Raw genomic sequence first — 22,573 nt, 5'->3', positions numbered from 1 at the left:
GCAGCTGGGCACATGGTTTTGGGACCCAGGACAGGCTGGGCTCCTGCTGCAGACTTGGGGAGCTGAGGGTAGGTGGGAGGAGGTCTCAGAGTTAATGGGTGAACGAAGATGGAGCGGAACCCTGTCACCAGAGAGGGGAGCCCCCATAGCCCATGTGGTGGAGGTGGGTGGGGGCCAGCTCCAAAATGCATTTGTCGAGTTTGGCAGCCGGGGGTGGTGGCTGCCTCAAGAGCGGTGGAGTGGGGGTGGGGGTCAAACGTGGGATCCGACCCTTCTCCTGAGACCCTGTGTAGAGGTAGGGAAAGGTTGTCATGGACAGGCTGCTGAGCAGAGGGAGGTTCCAGCTGGAATGAGGGGGAGAATCAAGAGAGGGACTGGGGCCCATAGTGCTGAGAAAACGGGGAGCAGACCCTGCTCCTGGGTGGGTGGGCACAGGGGTGCAGAACACTGACCAGAGGCCTAAAGAGCAGGAAATTGCTCTCACAGCTCTAGAGGCCAGAAGCCGGAAGGCGAGGAGTGGGCAGGGCCGCACTTCCTCCGGAGCTCGAGGGGAGGATCCTGCCTGCCTTTTCCAGCTTCTGGGGCCCCAGGCGTCCTGGGAATTCCTTGGCTTATAGATCCAATCTCTGCCTCTGTCGTCACACGGCCGCCCTCTCCCTGTGTGTCTTCTTATAAGGACACTAGTTATGTTGGATAACAGCCAATCCTAGCCCGGTATGACCTCACCTTAACTGGGTGATATCTGCAAAGATCCTATTTCCAAATAAGGTCACATTCACAGGGACTGTAGATTAGGACTTAGACATACGTTTTTAGGGACATAATTCAACCTGGTGCAGAAGGGGACAGGCCTGGGTGGAGGCGGTTGACGTGCAGGAGTGGTGGGGATGGAGGTGAGGCACCTGCTGCTCTGCTCAGGGCCAGTCGTGCAGCTGTGTGTGGAAGGGGTTGGCGCAGGGCATGCCGGGGCTGCAGCCGGAGGACCAGGGCCCATGGGGGAGAGACAGCCTTGCCTGGCCTGCACCCGGCTCCTGGCAGGACTGCCACACGTCTGCTGAGCCTGCGGCCCCCGGGGCAGGGTGTGGGCTCAGAGGGGCGATAGCCCAGAGGCCGTGGTGCTCGCAGATGTGAGATCCAGGACAGGCAGAGGAGGATGCAGGGCCAGGCTGAGGCAGGAGACCAGGGCTTCAGAGGGCTGGGGTCTTGCTGGAGCCTGGTGGATGGCTGTGGAGGGAGGGCGGGACCTCAGGAGCCGGCAGGAGGTGGCAGAGGCTTCTCTGGAGTGACAGGTCCAGGTGGGGTGGGAGGTTTCAAGAGATCACTGGAGCTGGGGTGGGGCAGGGCATGGGGCAGAGCCTTTGGAGAACAAAAGAGAGGCACCCAAAGGTGGGGAGATGCCGGTGCCCAGGCTGAGGGGCGGGCCCTGTGGGTGGAGCCACAGCCCTCTTGGAGCAGGGCTGGGCCCCTCGGGCAGGGCTAAGGATGGGACCAGGGTGCCAGGAAGGACTCGAGGACACAGGACCCTGGGCTGGCGGGAGGGCGTTGGCCTGGGGTGGAGGTGGAAGGACAGCCTGTGAGAGGGACAGCCCTGGAGTCCCGAGAGGCCTCCCGGCGCCGCCTGGGCGCCTGCGCCCACATGGTCCCTCTGAGCTGGCACTTCCCTTGGCACCCCCGCGGCAGAGTGCTCCCGGGCAGACTCAGCTCCTCGGGGACACTCTAGCTGCACGTCTGTGGGTGGAGCCCAGCCCGGGACAGCATGGGATTGCCCCATGACCGCATCTTCCCTCGTGCCCACCAGGCCATGCGGGGTCCCTGATTGAGCCTTTCTGTCCCCTGCAGGACAGAGGTGGACCTCAGCAGGCTCTGCATAACCAGCCGTGTGTGATGAGCGGCCACACCTTGCCTCCTCTTCCCGTCCCAGGCACCAACAGCACAGAGCAGGCCAGTGTCCCCAGAGCCATGGCAGCCACGCTGGGAGCCGGCACGCCCCCCAGGCCCCAGGCCAGGAGCATAGCTGGGGTGTATGTGGAGGCCTCGGGCCAGGCCCAGAGTGTCTACACCGCCATGGAGCAGGGCCTCCTGCCTGCTGGGCTCGGGCTGGCTCTGCTAGAGGCCCAGGCAGCCACTGGGGGCCTGGTGGACCCCGCCCAGGGCCAGCTGCTCCCTGTGTCCAAGGCCCTGCAGCAGGGTCTGGTGGGGCTGGAGCTGAAGGAGAAGCTGCTGGCCGCTGAGCGTGCCACTACGGGCTATCCTGACCCCTACGGGGGTGAGAAGCTGGCCCTCTTTCAGGCCATCGGGAAGGAGGTTGTGGACAGGGCCCTGGGGCAGAGCTGGCTGGAGGTCCAACTGGCCACTGGGGGCCTGGTGGACCCCGCCCAGGGAGTGCTCGTGGCCCCTGAGCCAGCCTGCCACCAGGGCCTCCTGGACCGGGAGACATGGCACAAGCTGTCAGAGCTTGAGCCTGGCACAGGCGACCTGCGCTTCCTCGACCCCAACACGCTGGAGCGGCTGACGTACCACCAGCTGCTGGAAAGGTGTGTGCGGACCCCCGGCTCGGGGCTAGCCTTGCTGCCCCTCAAGATCACCTTCCGCTCCATGGGCGGGGCGGTGAGTGCAGCCGAGCTGCTGGAGGTGGGCATCCTGGACGAGCAGGCTGTGCAGGGTCTGCGGGAGGGCAGGCTGGCCGCAGCGGACGTGAGTGCACGTGCCGAGGTGCGGCGCTACCTGGAGGGTACCGGCAGCGTGGCCGGGGTTGTCCTGCTGCCCGAAGGCCACAAGAAGAGCTTTTTCCAGGCTGCCACCGAGCACCTGCTCCCAATGGGCACCGCACTGCCACTCCTAGAGGCCCAGGCTGCCACCCACACCCTGGTGGACCCCATCACAGGCCAGCGGCTGTGGGTAGACGAGGCAGTCAGGGCGGGCCTGGTCAACCCAGAGCTCCACGAGCAGCTCCTGGTGGCCGAGCAGGCCGTGACAGGGCACCACGACCCCTTCAGTGGCTCCCAAATCCCCCTTTTCCAGGCCATGAAGAAGGGGCTAGTGGACAGACCACTGGCACTGCGGCTCCTGGATGCCCAGCTGGCCACAGGCGGGCTGGTCTGTCCAGCACGCAGGCTCCGGCTGCCCCTGGAGGCCGCCCTGCACTGCGGCTGCCTGGATGAAGACACTCAGCGGCAGCTCTCGCAGGCTGGCACCTTCTCAGACGGCACGCACGGCAGCCTGCGCTATGAACAGCTGCTGGCCCTCTGTGTCACCGACCCAGAGACCGGGCTCGCCTTCCTGCCACTCTCAGGGGGACCCCGGGGAGGGGAGCCCCAGGGACCCCCATTCATCAAGTACAGCACTCGGCAGGCCCTGAGCACAGCCACAGCCACCGTCTCCGTGGGGAAGTTCCGGGGCCGGCCCGTGTCCCTCTGGGAGCTGCTCTTCTCTGAGGCCATCTCCTCAGAGCAGAGGGCGATGCTGGCCCAGCAGTACCAGGAAGGGACCCTCTCCGTGGAGAAGCTGGCCGCTGAGCTGAGCGCCACCCTCGAGCAGGCTGCAGCCACTGCCAGGGTCACCTTTTCTGGGCTGAGGGACACCGTGACACCAGGAGAGCTGCTGAAAGCCGAGATCATCGACCAGGACCTGTACGAGCGGCTGGAGCACGGACAGGCCACAGCCAAGGATGTGGGCAGCCTGGCCTCGGTGCAGAGGTACCTGCAGGGTACGGGCTGCATTGCTGGCCTGCTGCTCCCCGGCTCCCAGGAACGCCTGAGCATCTATGAGGCCCGATGCAAGGGGCTCCTCCGGCCCGGCACTGCCCTCATCCTTCTGGAGGCACAAGCTGCCACCGGCTTCATCATCGACCCAAAAGCAAACAAGGGGCACTCCGTGGAGGAGGCACTGAGGGCTGCTGTCATTGGGCCTGATGTGTTCGCGAAGCTGCTGTCGGCTGAGCGCGCCGTCACCGGCTACACTGACCCCTACACCGGGCAGCAGATCTCCCTCTTCCAGGCCATGCAGAAGGGCCTCATCGTCCGGGAGCACGGCATCCGCCTGCTGGAGGCCCAGATCGCCACAGGCGGCGTCATCGACCCCGTGCACAGCCACCGCGTGCCCGTGGACGTGGCCTACCGGCGCGGCTACTTCGATCAGATGCTGAACTTGATCCTGTTGGACCCTTCTGACGACACCAAGGGCTTCTTCGACCCCAACACGCATGAGAACCTCACGTACCTGCAGCTTCTGGAGCGCTGTGTGCGTGACCCCGAGACGGGCCTGTACCTCCTGCCACTCAGCAGCACGCAGTCCCCGCTGGTGGACAGTGCCACCCAGCAGGCCTTCCAGAACCTGCTGCTCTCCGTGAAGTATGGACGGTTTCAGGGGCAGAGGGTCTCCGCATGGGAGCTGATCAACTCTGAGTACTTCAGCGAGGGCCGCAGGAGGCAGCTGCTGCGTCGCTACCGGCGGCGCGAGGTCACGCTGGGGCAGGTGGCAAAGCTGCTGGAGGCGGAGACGCAGAGACAGGCGGACATCACGCTGCCCGCACTGCGGAGCCGGGTCACCGTCCACCAGCTCCTGGAGTCCGGTATCATTGACCAGCAGCTGTTGGACCAAGTGCTGGCCGGGACAATCAGCCCGGAGGCCCTTCTACTCATGGACAGCGTCCGCAGGTACCTGTGCGGCCTGGGAGCTGTGGGCGGCGTGCGGCTGCTGCCCTCTGGCCAGCGGCTCAGCCTCTACCAGGCCATGAGGCAGAAGCTGCTGGGGCCCAGGGTGGCCCTGGCCCTGCTGGAGGCCCAGGCGGCCACCGGAACCATCATGGACCCTCACAGCCCAGAGAGCCTCTCGGTGGATGAGGCGGTGCGCAGGGGTGTGGTGGGGCCGGAGCTGTATGGCAGGCTGAAGCGGGCTGAGGGTGCCATTGCTGGCTTCAGAGACCCCTTTTCTGGGAAGCAGGTGTCTGTGTTCCAGGCCATGAAGAAAGGTCTCATCCCTTGGGAGCAAGCTGCCCGCCTCCTGGAGGCTCAAGTGGCCACAGGAGGGATCATTGACCCCACCAGCCACCACCACCTCCCCATGCCAGTGGCCATTCAGCGTGGCTATGTTGACCAGGAGATGGAGACAGCCTTGTTCAGCTCCTCCGAGACCTTCCCCACACCGGACGGCCAGGGGCGCACGAGCTATGCCCAGCTCCTGGAGGAGTGCCCCAGGGATGAGACTTCTGGCCTTCACCTCCTGCCCCTGCCAGAAAGTGCTCCTGCCCTCCCCACCGAGGAGCAGGTCCAGAGGAGCCTGCAGGCCGTGCCAGGGGCCGAGGATGGCACATCCCTCTGGGACCTGCTCAGCTCCTGCCACTTCACCGAGGAGCAACGGAGGGGCCTGCTGGAGGACATGCAGGAGGGGAGGACCACTGTGCCACAGCTGCTAGCCTCTGTGCAGAGGTGGGTACAGGAGACCAAGCTCCTGGCCCAGGCCCGCGTCATGGTGCCCGGCCCACGGGGTGAGGTACCCGCTGTCTGGCTGCTGGATGCTGGCATCATCACCCAGGAGACCCTTGAGGCCCTGGCTCAGGGCACGCAGTCGCCCGCCCAGGTCGCCGAGCAGCCGGCGGTGAAGGCCTGCCTGTGGGGCACAGGCTGCGTGGCCGGTGTGCTGCTACAGCCCTCTGGGGCCAAGGCCAGCATCGCCCAGGCCGTGAGGGATGGCCTCCTGCCCACAGGCCTGGGCCAGAGGCTGCTGGAAGCCCAGGTGGCATCTGGCTTCCTCGTTGACCCCCTGAACAACCAGAGACTGTCAGTGGCGGACGCGGTTAAGGTCGGCCTGGTGGGCAGGGAGCTGAGTGAGCAGCTCGGGCAGGCCGAGAGGGCGGCGGCCGGGTACCCAGATCCCTACTCCGGGGCCTCCCTCTCTCTGTGGCAGGCCATGGAGAAGGGGCTCGTGCCACAGAACGAGGGCTTGCCCCTCCTGCAGGTGCAGCTGGCCACAGGGGGTGTGGTGGACCCTGTCCACGGGGTGCACCTGCCCCAGGCGGCAGCCTGCAGACTCGGCCTTCTGGACACACAGACGAGCCAGGTGCTGACTGCAGTTGACAAGGACAACAAGTTCTTCTTTGACCCCAGTGTGCAGGACCAGGTGACCTACCAGCAGCTCAGGGAGCGCTGCGTGTGTGACTCCGAGACCGGATTGTTGCTGTTGCCACTGCCCTCAGACACAGTGCTTGAGGTGGACGACCACACCGCAGTGGCTCTGAGGGCCATGAAGGTGCCCGTCAGCACAGGGAGGTTTAAGGGGTGTAGCGTGTCACTCTGGGACCTGCTGCTCTCCGAATACGTTGGTGCTGACAAGCGGCGGGAGCTGGTGGCACTCTGTCGGTCTGGGAGGGCTGCGGCCCTGCGGCAGGTGGTCAGCGCAGTCACCGCCCTGGTCGAGGCTGCAGAGAGGCAGCCCCTGCAGGCCACCTTCAGAGGGCTCCGGAAGCAGGTGTCAGCCAGGGACCTGTTCAGGGCGCAGCTGATCAGCAGGAAGACGCTGGACGAGCTGAGCCAGGGGACAACGACTGTGAAGGAGGTGGCGGAGATGGACAGCGTGAGGCGGTCCCTGGAGGGAGGCAACTTCATTGCCGGGGTCCTTATCCAGGGCACCCAGGAGAGGATGAGCATCCCAGAGGCCCTGAGGAGGCACATCCTGCGGCCTGGCACAGCCCTGGTGCTGCTGGAGGCACAGGCAGCTACCGGCTTCATCATCGACCCCGTGGAGAACCGGAAGCTGACCGTGGAGGAGGCGTTCAAAGCAGGAATGTTCGGGAAAGAAACCTACGTGAAGCTGCTGTCGGCCGAGCGCGCCGTCACCGGCTACACCGACCCCTACACCGGGCAGCAGATCTCCCTCTTCCAGGCCATGCAGAAGGACCTCATCGTCCGGGAGCACGGCATCCGCCTGCTGGAGGCCCAGATCGCCACGGGCGGCATCATCGACCCCGTGCACAGCCACCGCGTGCCCGTGGACGTGGCCTACCGGCGCGGCTACTTCGACGAGGAGATGAACCGCGTCCTGGCGGACCCCAGCGATGACACCAAGGGCTTCTTCGACCCCAACACGCACGAGAACCTCACGTACCTGCAGCTTCTGGAGCGCTGTGTGGAGGACCCCGAGACGGGCCTGTACCTGCTACAAATCATAAAGAAAGGAGAAACCTACGTGTACATCAATGAGGCCACGAGACACGTGTTGCAATCCAGAACTGCAAAAATGCGCGTGGGGAGGTTTGCTGACCAGGTGGTCTCTTTCTGGGACCTGCTGTCCTCTCCGTACTTCACAGAGGACAGGAAGCGGGAGCTCATCCAGGAGTATGGAGCCCAGAGTGGGGGCCTGGAGAAATTGCTGGAAATCATCACCACAACCATTGAAGAAACAGAGATGCAAAACCAAGGCATCAAAGTGGCGGCCATCAGAGGGGAGGTGACAGCTGCAGACCTGTTCAACTCCAGGGTCATCGATCAGAAGACCCTGCACACACTTCGTGCGGGGAGGACTGGGGGACAGGCACTCAGCACGCTGGAGTGTGTGAAGCCCTACCTGGAAGGCAGAGGCTGCATTGCGGGGGTCACGGTGCCCTCCACCAGGGAGGTCATGAGCCTCCATGAGGCCAGCAGGAAGGAGCTCATCCCTGCAGCATTTGCGACTTGGCTGCTGGAGGCGCAGGCCGCCACTGGGTTCCTCCTGGACCCCTGCACCCGCCAGAAGCTCTCTGTGGATGAGGCTGTGGATGTGGGCCTGGTGAACGAGGAGCTGCGGGAGAGGCTCCTGAAGGCTGAAAGGGCTGCCACGGGCTACAGGGATCCGGCCACGGGAGACACGATCCCGCTGTTCCAGGCCATGCAGAAGCAGCTCGTAGAGAAGGCGGAGGCACTGAGGCTGCTGGAGGTGCAGGTGGCCACGGGGGGTGTCATCGACCCACAGCACCACCACCGGCTCCCACTGGAAACAGCCTACAGACGGGGCTGTCTGCACAAGGACATCTATGCGCTCATTTCCGACCAGAAGCACATGAGGAAACGGTTTGTGGACCCGAACACGCAAGAGAAGGTCTCGTACCGAGAGCTGCAGGAGAGGTGCCGCCCACAAGAGGACACGGGCTGGGTGCTGTTCCCAGTGAACAAGGATGCGCGGGACTCCGAGCACATCGATGACGAGACGAGAAGGGCCCTGGAGGCAGAGCAAGTGGAAATCACAGTGGGAAGGTTCAGAGGCCAGAAACCAACACTGTGGGCACTACTGAATTCCGAATACGTCACAGAGCAGAAGAAGCTCCAGCTGGTGAGGATGTATAGAACAGACACGAGACGGGCACTGCAGACGGTAGCGCAGCTCATCTTAGAGTTGATTGAGAAGCAGGAAAACAGCAACAAACACCTGTGGTTCCAAGGAATTAGACGACAGATCACAGCTTCTGAACTCCTCAGCTCAGCCATAATCACGGAGGAAATGCTCCAGGACCTGGAAACGGGACGGAGCACGACGAAAGAGCTCATGGAGGACGACCGTGTCAAGCGCTACCTGGAGGGCACCAGCTGCATCGCGGGCGTCCTGGTGCCCGCCAAGGACCAGCCCGGCCGCCAGGAGAAGATGAGCATCTACCAGGCCATGTGGAAGGGCGTGCTGCGGCCCGGCACGGCCCTGGTGCTGCTGGAGGCGCAGGCGGCCACCGGCTTCGTCATCGACCCCGTGCGCAACCTGAGGCTGTCGGTGGAGGAGGCCGTGGCCGCGGGCGTGGTGGGCGGCGAGATCCAGGAGAAGCTGCTGTCGGCCGAGCGCGCCGTCACCGGCTACACCGACCCCTACACCGGGCAGCAGATCTCCCTCTTCCAGGCCATGCAGAAGGACCTCATCGTCCGGGAGCACGGCATCCGCCTGCTGGAGGCCCAGATCGCCACGGGCGGCGTCATCGACCCCGTGCACAGCCACCGCGTGCCCGTGGACGTGGCCTACCGGCGCGGCTACTTCGACGAGGAGATGAACCGCGTCCTGGCGGACCCCAGCGACGACACCAAGGGCTTCTTCGACCCCAACACGCACGAGAACCTCACGTACGTGCAGCTGCTGCGCCGCTGCGTGCCCGACCCGGACACCGGGCTCTACATGCTGCAGCTGGCGGGCCGGGGCTCCGCCGTGCACCAGCTGAGCGAGGAGCTGCGCTGTGCCCTGCGCGACGCCCGCGTGACGCCAGGCTCGGGCGCCCTCCAGGGCCAGAGCGTCTCCGTCTGGGAGCTGCTCTTCTACCGCGAGGTGTCCGAGGACCGGCGCCAGGACCTGCTGAGCAGATACCGGGCGGGCACGCTGACCGTGGAGGAGCTGGGCGCCACCCTCACCTCGCTGCTGGCCCAGGCCCAGGCCCAGGCCCAGGCCGAGGCCGGGAGCCCGCGCCCAGACCCCCGGGAGGCCCTGCGTGCGGCCACCATGGAGGTCAAGGTGGGCCGCCTCCGGGGGCGCGCGGTGCCCGTGTGGGACGTGCTGGCGTCCGGCTACGTGAGCGGGGCCGCCCGGGAGGAGCTGCTGGCCGAGTTTGGCTCGGGGACCCTGGACTTGCCCGCACTGACCCGCCGGCTGACCGCCATCATCGAGGAGGCCGAGGAGGCCCCCGGGGCCCGGCCGCAGCTCCAGGACGCCTGGCACGGCCCGCGGGAGCCAGGGCCAGCCGGGCGAGGGGACGGCGACTCGGGGCGCTCCCAGCGAGAGGGCCAGGGGGAGGGCGAGACCCAGGAGGCCGCTGCCGCCGCCGCCGCCGCCGCCCGCCGCCAGGAGCAGACCCTGCGTGATGCCACCATGGAGGTGCAGCGCGGGCAGTTCCAGGGGCGGCCGGTCTCCGTGTGGGACGTTCTCTTCTCCTCGTACCTGAGCGAGGCCCGCCGAGACGAGCTCCTGGCCCAGCACGCGGCCGGCGCCCTGGGCCTGCCCGACCTCGTCGCCGTCCTCGCCCGGGTCATCGAGGAGACCGAGGAGCGGCTCAGCAAGGTGTCCTTCCGCGGCCTGAGGCGCCAGGTGTCCGCCTCCGAGCTGCACACGTCCGGGATCCTGGGCCCCGAGACCCTGCGGGACCTGGCCCAGGGCACTAAGACGCTGCAGGAGGTGACGGAGATGGACTCGGTCAAGCGCTACCTGGAGGGCACCAGCTGCATCGCGGGCGTCCTGGTGCCCGCCAAGGACCAGCCCGGCCGCCAGGAGAAGATGAGCATCTACCAGGCCATGTGGAAGGGCGTGCTGCGGCCCGGCACGGCCCTGGTGCTGCTGGAGGCGCAGGCGGCCACCGGCTTCGTCATCGACCCCGTGCGCAACCTGAGGCTGTCGGTGGAGGAGGCCGTGGCCGCGGGCGTGGTGGGCGGCGAGATCCAGGAGAAGCTGCTGTCGGCCGAGCGCGCCGTCACCGGCTACACCGACCCCTACACCGGGCAGCAGATCTCCCTCTTCCAGGCCATGCAGAAGGACCTCATCGTCCGGGAGCACGGCATCCGCCTGCTGGAGGCCCAGATCGCCACGGGCGGCGTCATCGACCCCGTGCACAGCCACCGCGTGCCCGTGGACGTGGCCTACCGGCGCGGCTACTTCGACGAGGAGATGAACCGCGTCCTGGCGGACCCCAGCGACGACACCAAGGGCTTCTTCGACCCCAACACGCACGAGAACCTCACGTACGTGCAGCTGCTGCGCCGCTGCGTGCCCGACCCGGACACCGGGCTCTACATGCTGCAGCTGGCAGGCCGGGGCTCCGCCGTGCACCAGCTGAGCGAGGAGCTGCGCTGTGCCCTGCGCGACGCCCGCGTGACGCCAGGCTCGGGCGCCCTCCAGGGCCAGAGCGTCTCCGTCTGGGAGCTGCTCTTCTACCGCGAGGTGTCCGAGGACCGGCGCCAGGACCTGCTGAGCAGATACCGGGCGGGCACGCTGACCGTGGAGGAGCTGGGCGCCACCCTCACCTCGCTGCTGGCCCAGGCCCAGGCCCAGGCCCAGGCTGAGGCCGGGAGCCCGCGCCCAGACCCCCGGGAGGCCCTGCGTGCGGCCACCATGGAGGTCAAGGTGGGCCGCCTCCGGGGGCGCGCGGTGCCCGTGTGGGACGTGCTGGCGTCCGGCTACGTGAGCGGGGCCGCCCGGGAGGAGCTGCTGGCCGAGTTTGGCTCGGGGACCCTGGACTTGCCCGCACTGACCCGCCGGCTGACCGCCATCATCGAGGAGGCCGAGGAGGCCCCCGGGGCCCGGCCGCAGCTCCAGGACGCCTGGCACGGCCCGCGGGAGCCAGGGCCAGCCGGGCGAGGGGACGGCGACTCGGGGCGCTCCCAGCGAGAGGGCCAGGGGGAGGGCGAGACCCAGGAGGCCGCTGCCGCCGCCGCCGCCGCCGCCCGCCGCCAGGAGCAGACCCTGCGTGATGCCACCATGGAGGTGCAGCGCGGGCAGTTCCAGGGGCGGCCGGTCTCCGTGTGGGACGTTCTCTTCTCCTCGTACCTGAGCGAGGCCCGCCGAGACGAGCTCCTGGCCCAGCACGCGGCCGGCGCCCTGGGCCTGCCCGACCTCGTCGCCGTCCTCGCCCGGGTCATCGAGGAGACCGAGGAGCGGCTCAGCAAGGTGTCCTTCCGCGGCCTGAGGCGCCAGGTGTCCGCCTCCGAGCTGCACACGTCCGGGATCCTGGGCCCCGAGACCCTGCGGGACCTGGCCCAGGGCACTAAGACGCTGCAGGAGGTGACGGAGATGGACTCGGTCAAGCGCTACCTGGAGGGCACCAGCTGCATCGCGGGCGTCCTGGTGCCCGCCAAGGACCAGCCCGGCCGCCAGGAGAAGATGAGCATCTACCAGGCCATGTGGAAGGGCGTGCTGCGGCCCGGCACGGCCCTGGTGCTGCTGGAGGCGCAGGCGGCCACCGGCTTCGTCATCGACCCCGTGCGCAACCTGAGGCTGTCGGTGGAGGAGGCCGTGGCCGCGGGCGTGGTGGGCGGCGAGATCCAGGAGAAGCTGCTGTCGGCCGAGCGCGCCGTCACCGGCTACACCGACCCCTACACCGGGCAGCAGATCTCCCTCTTCCAGGCCATGCAGAAGGACCTCATCGTCCGGGAGCACGGCATCCGCCTGCTGGAGGCCCAGATCGCCACGGGCGGCGTCATCGACCCCGTGCACAGCCACCGCGTGCCCGTGGACGTGGCCTACCGGCGCGGCTACTTCGACGAGGAGATGAACCGCGTCCTGGCGGACCCCAGCGACGACACCAAGGGCTTCTTCGACCCCAACACGCACGAGAACCTCACGTACGTGCAGCTGCTGCGCCGCTGCGTGCCCGACCCGGACACCGGGCTCTACATGCTGCAGCTGGCAGGCCGGGGCTCCGCCGTGCACCAGCTGAGCGAGGAGCTGCGCTGTGCCCTGCGCGACGCCCGCGTGACGCCAGGCTCGGGCGCCCTCCAGGGCCAGAGCGTCTCCGTCTGGGAGCTGCTCTTCTACCGCGAGGTGTCCGAGGACCGGCGCCAGGACCTGCTGAGCAGATACCGGGCGGGCACGCTGACCGTGGAGGAGCTGGGCGCCACCCTCACCTCGCTGCTGGCCCAGGCCCAGGCCCAGGCCCAGGCCGAGGCCGGGAGCCCGCGCCCAGACCCCCGGGAGGCCCTGCGTGCGGCCACCATGGAGGTCAAGGTGGGCCGCCTCCGGGGGCGCGCGGTGCCCGTGTGGGACGTGCTGGCGTCCGGCTACGTGAGCGGGGCCGCCCGGGAGGAGCTGCTGGCCGAGTTTGGCTCGGGGACCCTGGACTTGCCCGCACTGACCCGCCGGCTGACCGCCATCATCGAGGAGGCCGAGGAGGCCCCCGGGGCCCGGCCGCAGCTCCAGGACGCCTGGCACGGCCCGCGGGAGCCAGGGCCAGCCGGGCGAGGGGACGGCGACTCGGGGCGCTCCCAGCGAGAGGGCCAGGGGGAGGGCGAGACCCAGGAGGCCGCTGCCGCCGCCGCCGCCGCCGCCCGCCGCCAGGAGCAGACCCTGCGTGATGCCACCATGGAGGTGCAGCGCGGGCAGTTCCAGGGGCGGCCGGTCTCCGTGTGGGACGTTCTCTTCTCCTCGTACCTGAGCGAGGCCCGCCGAGACGAGCTCCTGGCCCAGCACGCGGCCGGCGCCCTGGGCCTGCCCGACCTCGTCGCCGTCCTCGCCCGGGTCATCGAGGAGACCGAGGAGCGGCTCAGCAAGGTGTCCTTCCGCGGCCTGAGGCGCCAGGTGTCCGCCTCCGAGCTGCACACGTCCGGGATCCTGGGCCCCGAGACCCTGCGGGACCTGGCCCAGGGCACTAAGACGCTGCAGGAGGTGACGGAGATGGACTCGGTCAAGCGCTACCTGGAGGGCACCAGCTGCATCGCGGGCGTCCTGGTGCCCGCCAAGGACCAGCCCGGCCGCCAGGAGAAGATGAGCATCTACCAGGCCATGTGGAAGGGCGTGCTGCGGCCCGGCACGGCCCTGGTGCTGCTGGAGGCGCAGGCGGCCACCGGCTTCGTCATCGACCCCGTGCGCAACCTGAGGCTGTCGGTGGAGGAGGCCGTGGCCGCGGGCGTGGTGGGCGGCGAGATCCAGGAGAAGCTGCTGTCGGCCGAGCGCGCCGTCACCGGCTACACCGACCCCTACACCGGGCAGCAGATCTCCCTCTTCCAGGCCATGCAGAAGGACCTCATCGTCCGGGAGCACGGCATCCGCCTGCTGGAGGCCCAGATCGCCACGGGCGGCGTCATCGACCCCGTGCACAGCCACCGCGTGCCCGTGGACGTGGCCTACCGGCGCGGCTACTTCGACGAGGAGATGAACCGCGTCCTGGCGGACCCCAGCGACGACACCAAGGGCTTCTTCGACCCCAACACGCACGAGAACCTCACGTACGTGCAGCTGCTGCGCCGCTGCGTGCCCGACCCGGACACCGGGCTCTACATGCTGCAGCTGGCAGGCCGGGGCTCCGCCGTGCACCAGCTGAGCGAGGAGCTGCGCTGTGCCCTGCGCGACGCCCGCGTGACGCCAGGCTCGGGCGCCCTCCAGGGCCAGAGCGTCTCCGTCTGGGAGCTGCTCTTCTACCGCGAGGTGTCCGAGGACCGGCGCCAGGACCTGCTGAGCAGATACCGGGCGGGCACGCTGACCGTGGAGGAGCTGGGCGCCACCCTCACCTCGCTGCTGGCCCAGGCCCAGGCCCAGGCCCAGGCCGGGAGCCCGCGCCCAGACCCCCGGGAGGCCCTGCGTGCGGCCACCATGGAGGTCAAGGTGGGCCGCCTCCGGGGGCGCGCGGTGCCCGTGTGGGACGTGCTGGCGTCCGGCTACGTGAGCGGGGCCGCCCGGGAGGAGCTGCTGGCCGAGTTTGGCTCGGGGACCCTGGACTTGCCCGCACTGACCCGCCGGCTGACCGCCATCATCGAGGAGGCCGAGGAGGCCCCCGGGGCCCGGCCGCAGCTCCAGGACGCCTGGCACGGCCCGCGGGAGCCAGGGCCAGCCGGGCGAGGGGACGGCGACTCGGGGCGCTCCCAGCGAGAGGGCCAGGGGGAGGGCGAGACCCAGGAGGCCGCTGCCGCCGCCGCCGCCGCCCGCCGCCAGGAGCAGACCCTGCGTGATGCCACCATGGAGGTGCAGCGCGGGCAGTTCCAGGGGCGGCCGGTCTCCGTGTGGGACGTTCTCTTCTCCTCGTACCTGAGCGAGGCCCGCCGAGACGAGCTCCTGGCCCAGCACGCGGCCGGCGCCCTGGGCCTGCCCGACCTCGTCGCCGTCCTCGCCCGGGTCATCGAGGAGACCGAGGAGCGGCTCAGCAAGGTGTCCTTCCGCGGCCTGAGGCGCCAGGTGTCCGCCTCCGAGCTGCACACGTCCGGGATCCTGGGCCCCGAGACCCTGCGGGACCTGGCCCAGGGCACTAAGACGCTGCAGGAGGTGACGGAGATGGACTCGGTCAAGCGCTACCTGGAGGGCACCAGCTGCATCGCGGGCGTCCTGGTGCCCGCCAAGGACCAGCCCGGCCGCCAGGAGAAGATGAGCATCTACCAGGCCATGTGGAAGGGCGTGCTGCGGCCCGGCACGGCCCTGGTGCTGCTGGAGGCGCAGGCGGCCACCGGCTTCGTCATCGACCCCGTGCGCAACCTGAGGCTGTCGGTGGAGGAGGCCGTGGCCGCGGGCGTGGTGGGCGGCGAGATCCAGGAGAAGCTGCTGTCGGCCGAGCGCGCCGTCACCGGCTACACCGACCCCTACACCGGGCAGCAGATCTCCCTCTTCCAGGCCATGCAGAAGGACCTCATCGTCCGGGAGCACGGCATCCGCCTGCTGGAGGCCCAGATCGCCACGGGCGGCGTCATCGACCCCGTGCACAGCCACCGCGTGCCCGTGGACGTGGCCTACCGGCGCGGCTACTTCGACGAGGAGATGAACCGCGTCCTGGCGGACCCCAGCGACGACACCAAGGGCTTCTTCGACCCCAACACGCACGAGAACCTCACGTACGTGCAGCTGCTGCGCCGCTGCGTGCCCGACCCGGACACCGGGCTCTACATGCTGCAGCTGGCGGGCCGGGGCTCCGCCGTGCACCAGCTGAGCGAGGAGCTGCGCTGTGCCCTGCGCGACGCCCGCGTGACGCCAGGCTCGGGCGCCCTCCAGGGCCAGAGCGTCTCCGTCTGGGAGCTGCTCTTCTACCGCGAGGTGTCCGAGGACCGGCGCCAGGACCTGCTGAGCAGATACCGGGCGGGCACGCTGACCGTGGAGGAGCTGGGCGCCACCCTCACCTCGCTGCTGGCCCAGGCCCAGGCCCAGGCCCAGGCCGAGGCCGGGAGCCCGCGCCCAGACCCCCGGGAGGCCCTGCGTGCGGCCACCATGGAGGTCAAGGTGGGCCGCCTCCGGGGGCGCGCGGTGCCCGTGTGGGACGTGCTGGCGTCCGGCTACGTGAGCGGGGCCGCCCGGGAGGAGCTGCTGGCCGAGTTTGGCTCGGGGACCCTGGACTTGCCCGCACTGACCCGCCGGCTGACCGCCATCATCGAGGAGGCCGAGGAGGCCCCCGGGGCCCGGCCGCAGCTCCAGGACGCCTGGCACGGCCCGCGGGAGCCAGGGCCAGCCGGGCGAGGGGACGGCGACTCGGGGCGCTCCCAGCGAGAGGGCCAGGGGGAGGGCGAGACCCAGGAGGCCGCTGCCGCCGCCGCCGCCGCCGCCCGCCGCCAGGAGCAGACCCTGCGTGATGCCACCATGGAGGTGCAGCGCGGGCAGTTCCAGGGGCGGCCGGACTCCGTGTGGGACGTTCTCTTCTCCTCGTACCTGAGCGAGGCCCGCCGAGACGAGCTCCTGGCCCAGCACGCGGCCGGCGCCCTGGGCCTGCCCGACCTCGTCGCCGTCCTCGCCCGGGTCATCGAGGAGACCGAGGAGCGGCTCAGCAAGGTGTCCTTCCGCGGCCTGAGGCGCCAGGTGTCCGCCTCCGAGCTGCACACGTCCGGGATCCTGGGCCCTGAGACCCTGCGGGACCTGGCCCAGGGCACTAAGACGCTGCAGGAGGTGACGGAGATGGACTCGGTCAAGCGCTACCTGGAGGGCACCAGCTGCATCGCGGGCGTCCTGGTGCCCGCCAAGGACCAGCCCGGCCGCCAGGAGAAGATGAGCATCTACCAGGCCATGTGGAAGGGCGTGCTGCGGCCCGGCACGGCCCTGGTGCTGCTGGAGGCGCAGGCGGCCACCGGCTTCGTCATCGACCCCGTGCGCAACCTGAGGCTGTCGGTGGAGGAGGCCGTGGCCGCGGGCGTGGTGGGCGGCGAGATCCAGGAGAAGCTGCTGTCGGCCGAGCGCGCCGTCACCGGCTACACCGACCCCTACACCGGGCAGCAGATCTCCCTCTTCCAGGCCATGCAGAAGGACCTCATCGTCCGGGAGCACGGCATCCGCCTGCTGGAGGCCCAGATCGCCACGGGCGGCGTCATCGACCCCGTGCACAGCCACCGCGTGCCCGTGGACGTGGCCTACCGGCGCGGCTACTTCGACGAGGAGATGAACCGCGTCCTGGCGGACCCCAGCGACGACACCAAGGGCTTCTTCGACCCCAACACGCACGAGAACCTCACGTACGTGCAGCTGCTGCGCCGCTGCGTGCCCGACCCGGACACCGGGCTCTACATGCTGCAGCTGGCAGGCCGGGGCTCCGCCGTGCACCAGCTGAGCGAGGAGCTGCGCTGTGCCCTGCGCGACGCCCGCGTGACGCCAGGCTCGGGCGCCCTCCAGGGCCAGAGCGTCTCCGTCTGGGAGCTGCTCTTCTACCGCGAGGTGTCCGAGGACCGGCGCCAGGACCTGCTGAGCAGATACCGGGCGGGCACGCTGACCGTGGAGGAGCTGGGCGCCACCCTCACCTCGCTGCTGGCCCAGGCCCAGGCCCAGGCCCAGGCCGGGAGCCCGCGCCCAGACCCCCGGGAGGCCCTGCGTGCGGCCACCATGGAGGTCAAGGTGGGCCGCCTCCGGGGGCGCGCGGTGCCCGTGTGGGACGTGCTGGCGTCCGGCTACGTGAGCGGGGCCGCCCGGGAGGAGCTGCTGGCCGAGTTTGGCTCGGGGACCCTGGACTTGCCCGCACTGACCCGCCGGCTGACCGCCATCATCGAGGAGGCCGAGGAGGCCCCCGGGGCCCGGCCGCAGCTCCAGGACGCCTGGCACGGCCCGCGGGAGCCAGGGCCAGCCGGGCGAGGGGACGGCGACTCGGGGCGCTCCCAGCGAGAGGGCCAGGGGGAGGGCGAGACCCAGGAGGCCGCTGCCGCCGCCGCCGCCGCCGCCCGCCGCCAGGAGCAGACCCTGCGTGATGCCACCATGGAGGTGCAGCGCGGGCAGTTCCAGGGGCGGCCGGTCTCCGTGTGGGACGTTCTCTTCTCCTCGTACCTGAGCGAGGCCCGCCGAGACGAGCTCCTGGCCCAGCACGCGGCCGGCGCCCTGGGCCTGCCCGACCTCGTCGCCGTCCTCGCCCGGGTCATCGAGGAGACCGAGGAGCGGCTCAGCAAGGTGTCCTTCCGCGGCCTGAGGCGCCAGGTGTCCGCCTCCGAGCTGCACACGTCCGGGATCCTGGGCCCCGAGACCCTGCGGGACCTGGCCCAGGGCACTAAGACGCTGCAGGAGGTGACGGAGATGGACTCGGTCAAGCGCTACCTGGAGGGCACCAGCTGCATCGCGGGCGTCCTGGTGCCCGCCAAGGACCAGCCCGGCCGCCAGGAGAAGATGAGCATCTACCAGGCCATGTGGAAGGGCGTGCTGCGGCCCGGCACGGCCCTGGTGCTGCTGGAGGCGCAGGCGGCCACCGGCTTCGTCATCGACCCCGTGCGCAACCTGAGGCTGTCGGTGGAGGAGGCCGTGGCCGCGGGCGTGGTGGGCGGCGAGATCCAGGAGAAGCTGCTGTCGGCCGAGCGCGCCGTCACCGGCTACACCGACCCCTACACCGGGCAGCAGATCTCCCTCTTCCAGGCCATGCAGAAGGACCTCATCGTCCGGGAGCACGGCATCCGCCTGCTGGAGGCCCAGATCGCCACGGGCGGCGTCATCGACCCCGTGCACAGCCACCGCGTGCCCGTGGACGTGGCCTACCGGCGCGGCTACTTCGACGAGGAGATGAACCGCGTCCTGGCGGACCCCAGCGACGACACCAAGGGCTTCTTCGACCCCAACACGCACGAGAACCTCACGTACGTGCAGCTGCTGCGCCGCTGCGTGCCCGACCCGGACACCGGGCTCTACATGCTGCAGCTGGCAGGCCGGGGCTCCGCCGTGCACCAGCTGAGCGAGGAGCTGCGCTGTGCCCTGCGCGACGCCCGCGTGACGCCAGGCTCGGGCGCCCTCCAGGGCCAGAGCGTCTCCGTCTGGGAGCTGCTCTTCTACCGCGAGGTGTCCGAGGACCGGCGCCAGGACCTGCTGAGCAGATACCGGGCGGGCACGCTGACCGTGGAGGAGCTGGGCGCCACCCTCACCTCGCTGCTGGCCCAGGCCCAGGCCCAGGCCCAGGCTGAGGCCGGGAGCCCGCGCCCAGACCCCCGGGAGGCCCTGCGTGCGGCCACCATGGAGGTCAAGGTGGGCCGCCTCCGGGGGCGCGCGGTGCCCGTGTGGGACGTGCTGGCGTCCGGCTACGTGAGCGGGGCCGCCCGGGAGGAGCTGCTGGCCGAGTTTGGCTCGGGGACCCTGGACTTGCCCGCACTGACCCGCCGGCTGACCGCCATCATCGAGGAGGCCGAGGAGGCCCCCGGGGCCCGGCCGCAGCTCCAGGACGCCTGGCACGGCCCGCGGGAGCCAGGGCCAGCCGGGCGAGGGGACGGCGACTCGGGGCGCTCCCAGCGAGAGGGCCAGGGGGAGGGCGAGACCCAGGAGGCCGCTGCCGCCGCCGCCGCCGCCGCCCGCCGCCAGGAGCAGACCCTGCGTGATGCCACCATGGAGGTGCAGCGCGGGCAGTTCCAGGGGCGGCCGGTCTCCGTGTGGGACGTTCTCTTCTCCTCGTACCTGAGCGAGGCCCGCCGAGACGAGCTCCTGGCCCAGCACGCGGCCGGCGCCCTGGGCCTGCCCGACCTCGTCGCCGTCCTCGCCCGGGTCATCGAGGAGACCGAGGAGCGGCTCAGCAAGGTGTCCTTCCGCGGCCTGAGGCGCCAGGTGTCCGCCTCCGAGCTGCACACGTCCGGGATCCTGGGCCCCGAGACCCTGCGGGACCTGGCCCAGGGCACTAAGACGCTGCAGGAGGTGACGGAGATGGACTCGGTCAAGCGCTACCTGGAGGGCACCAGCTGCATCGCGGGCGTCCTGGTGCCCGCCAAGGACCAGCCCGGCCGCCAGGAGAAGATGAGCATCTACCAGGCCATGTGGAAGGGCGTGCTGCGGCCCGGCACGGCCCTGGTGCTGCTGGAGGCGCAGGCGGCCACCGGCTTCGTCATCGACCCCGTGCGCAACCTGAGGCTGTCGGTGGAGGAGGCCGTGGCCGCGGGCGTGGTGGGCGGCGAGATCCAGGAGAAGCTGCTGTCGGCCGAGCGCGCCGTCACCGGCTACACCGACCCCTACACCGGGCAGCAGATCTCCCTCTTCCAGGCCATGCAGAAGGACCTCATCGTCCGGGAGCACGGCATCCGCCTGCTGGAGGCCCAGATCGCCACGGGCGGCGTCATCGACCCCGTGCACAGCCACCGCGTGCCCGTGGACGTGGCCTACCGGCGCGGCTACTTCGACGAGGAGATGAACCGCGTCCTGGCGGACCCCAGCGACGACACCAAGGGCTTCTTCGACCCCAACACGCACGAGAACCTCACGTACGTGCAGCTGCTGCGCCGCTGCGTGCCCGACCCGGACACCGGGCTCTACATGCTGCAGCTGGCAGGCCGGGGCTCCGCCGTGCACCAGCTGAGCGAGGAGCTGCGCTGTGCCCTGCGCGACGCCCGCGTGACGCCAGGCTCGGGCGCCCTCCAGGGCCAGAGCGTCTCCGTCTGGGAGCTGCTCTTCTACCGCGAGGTGTCCGAGGACCGGCGCCAGGACCTGCTGAGCAGATACCGGGCGGGCACGCTGACCGTGGAGGAGCTGGGCGCCACCCTCACCTCGCTGCTGGCCCAGGCCCAGGCCCAGGCCCAGGCCGAGGCCGGGAGCCCGCGCCCAGACCCCCGGGAGGCCCTGCGTGCGGCCACCATGGAGGTCAAGGTGGGCCGCCTCCGGGGGCGCGCGGTGCCCGTGTGGGACGTGCTGGCGTCCGGCTACGTGAGCGGGGCCGCCCGGGAGGAGCTGCTGGCCGAGTTTGGCTCGGGGACCCTGGACTTGCCCGCACTGACCCGCCGGCTGACCGCCATCATCGAGGAGGCCGAGGAGGCCCCCGGGGCCCGGCCGCAGCTCCAGGACGCCTGGCACGGCCCGCGGGAGCCAGGGCCAGCCGGGCGAGGGGACGGCGACTCGGGGCGCTCCCAGCGAGAGGGCCAGGGGGAGGGCGAGACCCAGGAGGCCGCCGCCGCCGCCCGCCGCCAGGAGCAGACCCTGCGTGATGCCACCATGGAGGTGCAGCGCGGGCAGTTCCAGGGGCGGCCGGTCTCCGTGTGGGACGTTCTCTTCTCCTCGTACCTGAGCGAGGCCCGCCGAGACGAGCTCCTGGCCCAGCACGCGGCCGGCGCCCTGGGCCTGCCCGACCTCGTCGCCGTCCTCGCCCGGGTCATCGAGGAGACCGAGGAGCGGCTCAGCAAGGTGTCCTTCCGCGGCCTGAGGCGCCAGGTGTCCGCCTCCGAGCTGCACACGTCCGGGATCCTGGGCCCCGAGACCCTGCGGGACCTGGCCCAGGGCACTAAGACGCTGCAGGAGGTGACGGAGATGGACTCGGTCAAGCGCTACCTGGAGGGCACCAGCTGCATCGCGGGCGTCCTGGTGCCCGCCAAGGACCAGCCCGGCCGCCAGGAGAAGATGAGCATCTACCAGGCCATGTGGAAGGGCGTGCTGCGGCCCGGCACGGCCCTGGTGCTGCTGGAGGCGCAGGCGGCCACCGGCTTCGTCATCGACCCCGTGCGCAACCTGAGGCTGTCGGTGGAGGAGGCCGTGGCCGCGGGCGTGGTGGGCGGCGAGATCCAGGAGAAGCTGCTGTCGGCCGAGCGCGCCGTCACCGGCTACACCGACCCCTACACCGGGCAGCAGATCTCCCTCTTCCAGGCCATGCAGAAGGACCTCATCGTCCGGGAGCACGGCATCCGCCTGCTGGAGGCCCAGATCGCCACGGGCGGCGTCATCGACCCCGTGCACAGCCACCGCGTGCCCGTGGACGTGGCCTACCGGCGCGGCTACTTCGACGAGGAGATGAACCGCGTCCTGGCGGACCCCAGCGACGACACCAAGGGCTTCTTCGACCCCAACACGCACGAGAACCTCACGTACCTGCAGCTTCTGCAGAGGGCCACCCTCGACCCTGAGACGGGGCTCCTATTTCTTTCTCTTTCTCTACAGTGACTGGGCTTCCTCCGTGCAGTTTTCTGCAACTCTGGAGAAGTTGAGGCATACTTGTGTGTCTGGGTTGTTGTTTTTTTTTTTTTTTTTTTTTTTTTTTTTGTCATTCTTTGATTTTGTTGTTTTACCCATTCGTTATCTGTGGAAAACCTTTTAAGTTGTCATGTGACAGAAAGTTTTTCTTTGTCCATCGAGGTGTTTCATAAGTTTTTTGGTGTGTTTTCTGGGTCCTCTATGTGTCATATGGTTTTACTTTTCACTCCTTTTTCGTTTTCAGAACATTTTTCTGTCCGTTTTGGATTCACTGCTTCCATTTTACAGAATGTCACTCTTTAGACTCTCAGTCCATAATGCATCGGGTACTCTTGTTGCAGTGTAATTTTTATTACATGCGGTTATTTCCCTAACGATGTGCTATTCACATTCATCGTCAAACTCGTCTTCCATCAGCCAATGTCTACTATTTAGTGCCCTGGCTCTATTTCGGTCCTCCTCCCCGGCCTTTCCCTGGCTGCTGTGCTGGCCAAAAGCATGGGCTTTATTCTCTCCATTGACTGCTGCTCCACCTTAGAGGTGTGACCTCACTAGCGTTGACTGAGCGAGTCTGTTGTGGAGAAGTACCTTTGGTAGTAATTTACTAGGAAAAATTCTGAACAAGTAAAAT

At 68.9% G+C, this 22,573-nt stretch overlaps 1 protein-coding gene across 1 annotated transcript; it reads left to right on the top strand.

Moving 5' to 3' along the window:
• Positions 1-1,440: 1,440 nt before the first annotated feature.
• On the top strand, positions 1,441-22,101 carry EPPK1 (epiplakin 1). Its single transcript, XM_055116054.2, has one exon. The coding sequence runs from the start codon at positions 1,885-1,887 to the stop codon at positions 21,910-21,912; it is 20,028 nt and encodes a 6,675-aa protein (XP_054972029.2). The 5' UTR covers positions 1,441-1,884; the 3' UTR covers positions 21,913-22,101.
• The last annotated feature ends 472 nt before the right edge of the window (positions 22,102-22,573 follow it).

The sequence above is a fragment of the Pan paniscus genome, chromosome 7 (assembly GCF_029289425.2).
Source record: "Pan paniscus chromosome 7, NHGRI_mPanPan1-v2.0_pri, whole genome shotgun sequence".
Classification (NCBI taxonomy): domain Eukaryota; kingdom Metazoa; phylum Chordata; class Mammalia; order Primates; family Hominidae; genus Pan; species Pan paniscus.
This window is presented reverse-complemented; position numbering and strand designations above follow the sequence as displayed.

What these genes read in the sequence shown, in the direction of transcription:
- EPPK1 (XM_055116054.2), top strand. Translation starts at nt 1,885, where the DNA reads ATGAGCGGCCACACCTTGCCTCCTCTTCCCGTCCCAGGCACCAACAGC.